We start from the raw sequence: 10312 nt of genomic DNA, 5'->3' as shown, positions 1-10312 counted from the left end.
TTCAAATTTAAAAAAAAGTAATTATACGGTCTATTTTTCTTGATGGATTAAAATGTAGATGCCACGTGTAGCGCTAAACCTGCTACTTCATGTCACCTGACCTACCCGCTACCAGCCCAGGTCAGAAACATTTTGATTTTGAGGAGCTTGGTTTGATTTTCTACGGAATTATTCTTATTTTTATTCTTATTCTTATTCTTATTTTAATTTAAAGGTGGGGGGGGGGATAATTAATGTATATATTATCTTAGTTAACAGCAACCACGATGTCGTAGGTCTAGAGTGTTCATATTAATTTAGAAGTGAAATGTTTCTTATTCAGGTTAATAATTCTGTTCCTTGTACATACTTTTGTGTGATTGGTTGGGGACCTGCAGGATACTCTGGTATTCAACAGACAGAGACATCTAGGTAAATATTTACTATTCATGAACATTACGTACCCAGTCCGCCCCCTGTCTACTCTGGTATTCAACAGACAGAGATATCTAGGTAAATATTTACTATTCATGAACATTATGTACCCCGCCCCTTGTACTACTCTGGTATTCAACAGACAGAGACATCTAGGTTGATATTTATTATTCATGAACATTACGTACCCCGCCCCTGTACTAATTTGGCATACACCAGATAGAGACACCTAGATTGATATTTATCATTTATGTACATAATGTACCCCGCCCCCTGTACTTGTTTGGTATACACTATACAGAGAAGTCTAGTTTCATATTTATTATTTATGTACATTATGTACCCCGCCCTCTGTACTACTCTGGTTTACAACAGACAGAATATCTAGGTATATATTTATTATTCATGAACATTATGTACCCCGCCCCCTGTACTATTCTGGTGTACAACAGACAGTCATCTAGACTGTGTACCCTAGGATGCCCCTGGAAAAAATTACCATTTTAGAATATTTTTCCAAAATGGGCCGTTTTATTTTTTCCCCGCCATTTTTGGTCTTTTCTAACCAGCATTCTTGGCAAAATTTTGTTTACTTTGGCAATTTTTATTTCAAAATCCCTAATTCCTAAAAATTTATAATTGACCCAATTTAGCCAAGAATGGTTAAAATAGGCCAAACATAGCGAGAAAAATAGTAAAATGGCTCATTTTGAAAAATTATTTACGAATATTAAAATTTCGTATTTGAGCCAGTTTTATCCTAATGGTTTCTAAAAAATGTGTCGTACATCTGGGAACTTTTTTCCGGGGCACCCTAATGTACCCNTTACGTTGATCTGTTTAAACATTAAATTTATCAATTAAAAAATTGATATTCAGAGTATTGGTAAAACTATTTTCTCATTTATAACGACATCATATACAAACCAGATTGTTTTAATGTCGTCTTCCCAGTCCACAGTGTATGGGTTTCACTGTTTATCTACAGTGATAACTAGAGAACTGTAGAATATAAAGACGACATTAAAGTAATTCTGAAGTTGGATTTGATGTTGTTACAAAGCTAATTGCTTAAGTTATAAGTTATTAAATCACTTGTCAGTTATAAAGATGAATGAGAATACATAGTACATACACTAAACAAATTCTGGCCTCATGTTTATTGGACTAAGGTCATAACTTGAGTTAAAATTCAACCTCTTATTCAAGAGTTTTCTGGTTATTACTTCATATAATCTTCTTATCCAGGGTTGCAATATTCTCAATGTGGAACGAGGGTGAGAACCTGGTCGAGCTGGTAAGGGCCGGGGAGGGGGCCCTGGTGTCCGGGTTCGGAGGGGAGGGGGAGGGGTTAAAGTGTATGAAGGAGTTCAACTGGGTGGAGGAGAACCCCGTCCTGTTCAGGGTTCAAGCTGAACAGAAGGTAATTCAGGGGTGTATATACTGTATACTACATAATTCAGTGGTGCATATACTGTATAATATATAATTCAGTGGTGTATATACTGTATACTATATAATTCAGGGGTGTATATACTGTATACTATATAATTCAGTGGTGTATATACTGTATAATATATAATTCAGGGGTGTATATACTGTATACTACATAATTCAGTGGTGCATATACTGTATAATATATAATTCAGTGGTGTATATACTGTATATTATATAATTCAGGGGTGTATATACTGTATACTATATAATTCAGTGGTGCATATACTGTATAATATATAATTCAGGGGTGTATATACCGTATAATATATAATTCTGATCTTGATCTTCTACAGGACTTTATATCTTGATCTTCTACAGGACTTTATATCTTGATCTTCTACAGGACTTCATATTTTGATCTTCTACAGGAATTTATATCTTGATCTTCTACAGGACTTAATATCTTGATCTTCTATAGATCTTGATCAGAATATATCTCTAGAAAGAATTTTGGGAGTGCAGCTGTTATTATATATATGATGTATCAGAATATATTTTAAAAAATTTAATGGAGATCGAATTTTGATGGAGACAAGTATTTGAAATTTTGATCATTCATAAACCTTCCCTGGGGTCCCTATGATGCCCCACAAAAAATTTGGGCCCGATCGGTTCTGCCGTTTTGACGTTTATTGGATACAAACAGACAGACATCCAAACAAACAAACAAACAAACAGACAGACAAGCCAAATTTATATATAGATTGATTATTGAGTATAACTTTTTCTACCGTCCGGCATCCATCCATCCAATTGTTCCGGAAACCGGAAATTTCCCGAACGATTTTCCGGAAAATTTCAGGAACGATATTCCGTAACGATCCGTTTTACGGAAAAAAAATCGTTCGCGAAATCGTTCCAGAATTCCGGTTTTCCAGAACCTTTTCCATAATGGAAATGGAAAAAATTTCCGGATCATTTCCGTACGTAAACCGTAACCCGGAATTCCGGTGGAAACCCTAGTTATTATATATACGATGTATCAGAATATATCTCTAGGATGAATATTGGGAGTGCAGCTGTTATTATATATATGATGTATCAGAATATATCTCTAGGATGAATATTGGGAGTGCAGCTGTTATTATATATACGATGTATCAGAATATATCTCTAGGATGAATATTGGGAGTGCAGCTGTTATTATATATATGATGTATGAGAATATATCTCTAGGATAACTATTGGGAGTGCAGCTGTTTTATATATATACGATGTATCAGAATATATCTCTAGGATTAATATTGGGAGTGCAGCTGTTATTATATTTATGATGTATCAGAATATATCTCTAGGATGAATATTGGGAGTGCAGCTGTTATTATATTTATGATGTATCAGAATATATCTCTAGAAAGAATATTGGGAGTGCAGCTGTTATTATATATACGATGTATCAGAATATATCTCTAGGATGAATATTGGGAGTGCAGCTGTTATTATATTTATGAAGGAAAAGAATATTTTCTCGCTACTTACAGAAGAAAGGGATCCAGGCCACTAAGCAAAGGTAATACTGCATTATCATAAAAAGATTACATTGTTTTGGTGTCACGGGGTTTTGTCCAGTAGAAAGTAGAAAGGAAAGTATAAATTGTACTTTTGGAAAAACTTTGGATAGTTGATTAATTGGTTGGTTGGTTGTTTGGTTGGTTGGTTGGTTGGTTGGTTGTTTGGTTGTTTGGTTGGTTGAATAATTGATTGATTAATTGATTGATTGGTTGATTGGTTGGTTGTTTGGTTGGTTGAATAATTGATTGATTAATTGGTTGATTGATTGATTGATTGATTGATTCGTTCATGGATTTATTCATTCATTCATCATTCATTCATCATTCATTCATCCTTTCATTCATCATTCATTCATCATTCATTCACCTAGTCATCATTCATTCATTCATTCATTGTTTGATTGTAGGTGGTTTCTACAGTTTCGTAGAAGACTGGAAAAGGTGTGGCGCTGCAGTCGGGCACAACAGCTGCAGGAAGTAGGTGTTACAGTACATACAGTACATTAGTAGGTTATACAGTACATACAGTACATTAGTAGGTTATACGTAATAGATACAGTATATTAGTAGGTTATACAGTACAATAGTAGGTTATACAGTACATGCAGTACATTAGTAGGTTATACAGTACATACAGTACATTAGTAGGTCATACAGCACATACAGTACATTAGTAAGTTATACAGTACATACAGTACATTAGTAGGTTATACAGTAAATAAAGCATAGTTCATTACAATGTACAGGAAATAAGTAGGTTAAGTACAGTACATCGGAATTATTAAATATTCCACAGTTTTTACTGGTGAATAAATTTGTGATAAGTTTGTTTTTGTTCTAGAGCTGAGTTCTCTAATCAGAAGGTTTGGATGGACGGTAAACAGATTAATCTAAACACAGCCAAGTTAGTATTTCATTTTCATATTTTCTTGAAAAATATTTCCCCCCCCCCCTCCCCCTCCTCGTAAAACCCTTTTTCTTCAGATACTAGGTATATTCTCCAGGGTATATACTTCTAATAAAGATGCTAAAAAATAAAGAGTAAGAGATATCTCAGTGGCTGGGGATATATATTTTCAATAGTTTTGATATTCCGGGGGAATTATGAAAATTGGACATCTACAGGCTTTTCATCCTTTTTTGTTGCCCCCTAACATCTGGGGAAAATTGATTTTCAAAGAGGGGGAGGGGGGGAATAGATGATCTCTCAATAAAATTTACAGCCCTTGGGAACCCATATCACAAATTTTACAGGAACTAAAGGAACTCAAGTATGTCATTTTTCATAATATATATTAACTGCATTTACCATTTTTTACAATTTTCTGTTTTCTAATGTGGGCAGTGAACAATAAAGGAACAATAAAGTGAACAATAAAGGAACAATAAAGGAACAATAAAGTGAACAATAAAGGAACAATAAAGGAACAATAAAGGAACAATAAAGGAACAATAAAGTGGACAATAAAGGAACAATAAAGTGAACAATAAAGGAACAGGAGACGTACTTTTAAGTAACTCTCCATGTATAGAGTGGGGTGTCCCATTCCGTTACCCTAAAAGCTTATTCTGATCAAGAAAGCACGAGATATCCATCTTTTCTCTTTGAAAAATGATTATTTTATTTTAAAGGTTTAGCAAGGTAGAGAATGGTCTGGATAAGTTTGCTTGTGAGAAAGCAGTGGCAGGAACTTGTGGAGAAGGTAATCTTTCATCTTTCAACACTTCCGGTTTTTTCATGTTTTTTGTTTCTTTTCATATTTTGTACTTCGGTTTATATGTTTTGTATTTTCGTGTTTCCTGTTTGGTATTTCCGGTTTCCTGTTTGGTACTTCCGTTTTCCTGTTTGGTGTTTCCGGTTTCCTGTTTGGTATTTCCGGTTTCCTGTTTGTTACTTCCTGTTTCCTGTTTGTTACTTCTGGTTTCCCTGCCAATTTTAAAGCTTCTACTTCCTATTTTTATTTACATAGGAATGATTATTTTCATTTTTCTCAGGTAAAACCAGTAAGATAACAATGATCTATATAGAAAAAACCAGACATTCGTATATATATATGTTGCCTATAGCCGGCCAAACGGCTGAACCGATTGGGCTGAAATTTTTTGTGGACACTTAAACACAATTTAAAAAAAAAATTTCCANATAATTAAAATTTTTTTTTCAAATCTTTATTTATTTTAAATTTTTTTTTCCACGGGCAACGCCGGGCCAATCAGCTAGTCAATAATAAGATAAGAATAACAATATAAAGAACAATAGTGAAGGTAATAATAATTAAATAAAACTGATGGTGATATTGATGATGACGGTTATTGAAAGAAAATTATAAGATGATAACCAGAAAACTCTGAAATAGGAAGACGACTTTTAGAATCAAGATATAATTCTAGAATGTTCAATGAGCATAAGATTCAGCAATTGTGCAGTGTAAACAGGCCCATATCACTAAATTAGTGATTTAATAAGTGTCTGCAATGTCGTCTTCCTATTCCATTACTTTTTGATTATCGCTGTACTAACGATATTGACAACGACAACAATACCGATGACGATAACAATACAATGAAAATGGTAACAATAAAAATAACAATAATATTGAAATAACAACCTAATGACTATTTAAAACTTTTCTAGGTTTTAACAATAATGATAATAATAATGATAGTGTTAATGATAATAATAATGATACTGTTAATGATAATAATAATGATACTGTTAATGATAATCATAATAATACTGTTAATGATAATAATAACTTATAGGGATTGTAAGCAATTACCCTCCAAGTAAAGATGACATTGCACCATTCACAGCGCTACAATTTATAAGCTTTCTCTTTCTGTTTAAATTATGATTTTAAAAACTAATTATTTTCTTTTGCTGTTGGTCTACAAAAGTGACTTACGCTTTTCTACTGCAAGGAAACAAAAAAGAAATGTAATTTGTATGCACTTCTAAACCTCGAAAAACGGCAATCTGGTGTGCAGTGTGCAGTGGGTTCGTGACAGATGGCCATTGAAACTGTCCTGTTCCTGGTGGTCTACACTTTGATCCTAGCGGTCAGCCACCACCAGGGAGTAAGGATACAACTGACGCGGTTCGCCCTACCATCTGATTATACATGCTTTGCAGACGGTACTTCTTTTGAATAAGAAATATTAGTCTGATGTACAATTAACACGTATACAATAACCTATTCTGAATATTTCTTATTACAAATGGAGTACCCGTCTGCAAAGCATGCATAATCATATGGTAGGGCGAACCGCGTCAGTTGTATCTCCCTTCTATTCCTTACTCCCTGGCCACCACTCACGCCCCCCTACTTTCTATAGAGGTAGTGCGATAAAACGGGCTCTACCTTAACCTTTCTCCGTATCGATGGAGGGACTGTTTTCTACCGCTGTAACTCAGGCATTTCCATTTTTGCATGGAGGATCACTTAAAATTACGCTTACAGTCCCTTTAAATGGCACTAATATTATAATAAGATCATTTTAAGGATTTTTCTTGTCTACTGGAGGAAATCATGCGTCCATTGAATCCTGTTCTAATGGAACCATCTTCAATAAACAAGATAAATAGAGATCAAAACAAGATTTTAAAGTGACGTAAAGCTGACGACGACGTATGGCCGACGTCAGGCTGAAATGCCTTGGTTTGAAAGGAATCGTGATAGCATACCTCAGCTAGGCCAGGACAATCCTTCACTTCTTGATTTGATTTGATCCCTTTCTGATCCCTTTTTGATCCATTTTTGATCCCTGTGATCCCTGTTTGATCCTTTTTTGATCACTGTTTGATTCCTGTTTGATTCCTGTTTGATCCCTGTTTGATCCCTTTTTGATCCCTGTTTGAACCCTGTTTGATCCCTGTTTGATCCCTATTTGATCCCATTTTGATCCATTTTTTCCCTGTGATCCCTGTTTGATCCTTGTTTGATCCCTTTCTGATCCCTATTTGATCTATTTTTGATCCCTGTGATCCCTGTTTGATCCCTATTTGATCCCTTTTTGATCCCTTTTTGATCCCTGTGATCCCTGTTTAATCCCTGTTTGATCCCTGTTTGATCCCTTTTTTATCCCTTTTTATCCCTTTTTGATCCCTTTTTGATCCCTGTTTGATCCCTTTTTGATCCCTGTTTGATCCCTGTTTGATCCCTTTTTATCCCTTTTTTATCCCTTTTTGATCCCATTTTGATCCATTTTTTATCCCTTTTTGATGCTCAATCCATAAAGCGATTAGAGCCCTTGACTACTAATCAAGTTTAAGTACTGGTTCAAGTTTACAGTGGTGTGTAGGTCAAGAGGTTTTGTTTCAGCTGTTGCTGTTGCTAAGCTACTGTTTTACCTTCAAAAAGTCCAACTTCCGAAATTTTACATTAATGGTTAAATGCAACTTTAAACTGGGGTTTTCGTTGTTAAATTACCATTTTAAGATAGATTACAACCTTTCTTTAATTTATTCAGTTAAAGGTCGTTATTAAAGGCTTATTCTTTGAGAGAACCCCTGTACTTATCAGAAGTAGTTTAAACAACCATACCTAGTTTAACTGTTAAACTTGTCATTCATAAATTTCCATCTCATTTGAGAATTTTTTTACTTTTTCATAAAAAGATAATCACCTTGAAAACAATGCATTTAAGTTTTGCACTTTGTATATGTATAAGTTTATTTGGTTTTGGGTTTGAATGTTATTCTATTGTGATGTATTTAATATATGTTTGTAACCTTTTTTCCTAAATTTATTAATATATTTTTATGCTTGTCTTTATAGAATATCACATAATTTTAGCTTCATACGAAAAACATTAATATTCTCCTTAAAAGTTTTTTTAATATTGTTTTTTTTAACATAAGCAGCTATTTTGAAATGTGATAATATTTGTGATAAAATATCTACACTTTGTAATAATGCATTAATAAATATTAAATAATTTTAGCTTTAAGCGAAAACAATAAAATTCTCCTTAAAAAAAATTTTTATATTTTTTTCTTACAAAAGCAGTTTTTTTTGAAATTCAATACCTCTGTATGAAAATGTGATAATGTTTGTGATAAAAATTCTACACTTTGTAATAATGCATTTGTAAGGTTGAAGGAACAGAATTAGTTTAGATCATTAACAGTTGAATGAGTTTCCAACCCATGTTAACAGTTCATCATTTGTTTTATTTAAAAGTTTCCAACCCATGTTAACAGATTATCATTTGTTTAATTAAAAGTTACCAACCCATGTTAACAGATTATCATTTGTTTTATTTAAAAGTCACCAACCCATGTTAACAGTTTATCATTTGTATTATTTAAAAGTTACCAACCTATGTTAACAGATTATCATTTGTTTAATTAAAAGTTACCAACCCATGTTAACAGATTATCATTTGTTTCATTTAAAAGTTTTCCTTAGAATGAAAAAATGCAAGTTTTCATTTTAATTTAATTCTAATTTTTCCGATAATTCAAAACATGTTTCTGGTCAAAGTTAGGTTTTATAGCCCCTGAATGTTCTTGATGTAATATTTTATGTAAAAAAATCTACTTTTTATTTAAAGAAAGACACCCTACTTCAGGGGACATTAGTTCCAAAACTAACACTTGCCCCATTTTTAACACTGAGTGTTAGAAATGGGCACAAATTGAAACACTGGATTTTTGTGATCCCGGCCCATATCCAGAGTAAAGTCGATAGTAAAATCTATAACCAACATTTCATTAAACATGACGAGGACATGATGGTATTTTTTGTTACTTACAAGTTACTATAGTTATTATATTGACTTGTGCTATTAAGTATTAATAACAATGTATGTAATCGAAAGAAAAACTATAAATTTTTATTATTAGTTATGAGGTACTTAATGTGAATTTGATTTATATTATTTCTTATGTTTATATATATCCATGATGAATGAAGATATCCATGATGAATGGAGATATCCATGATGAATGAAGATAACCGGTATAAATGGAAATATCCATGATGAATGGAGATATCCATGATTAATGAAGATAACCGGTATAAATGGAAATATCCATTATGAATGAAGATATCCATGATGAATGAAGATATCCATCATGAATAATGAATGAAGATATCCATGATGAATGGAGATATCCATGATGAATTAAGATATCCATGATGAATTAAGATATCCATGATGAATGAAGATATCCATGATGAATAATGAATTAAGATATCCATGATGAATGAAGATATCCATGATGAATAATGAATGAAGATATCTATGATGAATGACGATATCCATTATGAATGAAGATATCCATAATGAATGATGAGTGGAGATATCCATGATGAATGGAGATATCCATGATGAATGAAGATATCCATGATGAATGGAGATATCCATGATGAATGGAGATATCCATGATGAATGAAGATATCCATAATGAATGATGAGTGGAGATATCCATGATGAATGGAGATATCCATGATGAATGGAGATATCCATGATGAATGGAGATATCCATGATGAATGAAGGTATCCATGATGAATGAAGATATCCATGATGAATGAAGATATCCATGATGAATGAAGATATCCATGATGAATGGAGATATCAATGATTGCTCTTTCACAAATTGTATATTTTCAACTGTGGTTTCTCTATTTAAGTTATGTCTCCGCTAAAGTCTCATTTTTGTGAGTAACTCTGCATCTTAATGGCCAATTTCTTAAACGTTCAATCATAGGTAGAACCATAGTCAAACTATGGTTACGCTTTCAGAACAGTGTAGATAGATGGATACTACTTTAGTTACCTATGGTAACATGAATAAGAAATTGGCCATAACTTTGTTGAAAAATATACCAAATTAAGGAATTTGTATTCAGTGTACGTTAATAAATAATTCTACTAATTAAAA

At 32.9% G+C, this 10312-nt stretch overlaps 1 protein-coding gene across 1 annotated transcript; it reads left to right on the top strand.

Moving 5' to 3' along the window:
- Positions 1–307: 307 nt before the first annotated feature.
- On the top strand, positions 308–8792 carry LOC111715565 (uncharacterized). Its single transcript, XM_023490923.1, has 7 exons — positions 308–411; positions 1663–1837; positions 3325–3421; positions 3830–3899; positions 4264–4326; positions 5055–5125; positions 6926–8792. Exons 1-7 carry the CDS (start codon positions 308–310, stop codon positions 7006–7008), a joined length of 663 nt encoding a protein of 220 aa, XP_023346691.1. The 3' UTR covers positions 7009–8792.
- Positions 8793–10312: the final 1520 nt, after the last annotated feature.

This window comes from Eurytemora carolleeae, unplaced genomic scaffold (assembly GCF_000591075.1).
Source record: "Eurytemora carolleeae unplaced genomic scaffold, Eaff_2.0 scaffold430, whole genome shotgun sequence".
NCBI lineage: Eukaryota > Metazoa > Arthropoda > Copepoda > Calanoida > Temoridae > Eurytemora > Eurytemora carolleeae.
The sequence above is the reverse complement of the archived record's forward strand: the minus strand, read 5'-3'. Positions and strand labels throughout refer to the sequence as shown.

What these genes read in the sequence shown, in the direction of transcription:
- LOC111715565 (XM_023490923.1), top strand. Translation starts at nt 308, where the DNA reads ATGTTTCTTATTCAGGTTAATAATTCTGTTCCTTGTACATACTTTTGT. An exon ending in GGGCACAACAGCTGCAGGAA is followed by an intron (nt 3,900 to 4,263) that starts GTAGGTGTTACA and finishes TTTTTGTTCTAG; the next exon opens with AGCTGAGTTCTCTAATCAGA. An exon ending in ATTAATCTAAACACAGCCAA is followed by an intron (nt 4,327 to 5,054) that starts GTTAGTATTTCA and finishes TTTATTTTAAAG; the next exon opens with GTTTAGCAAGGTAGAGAATG.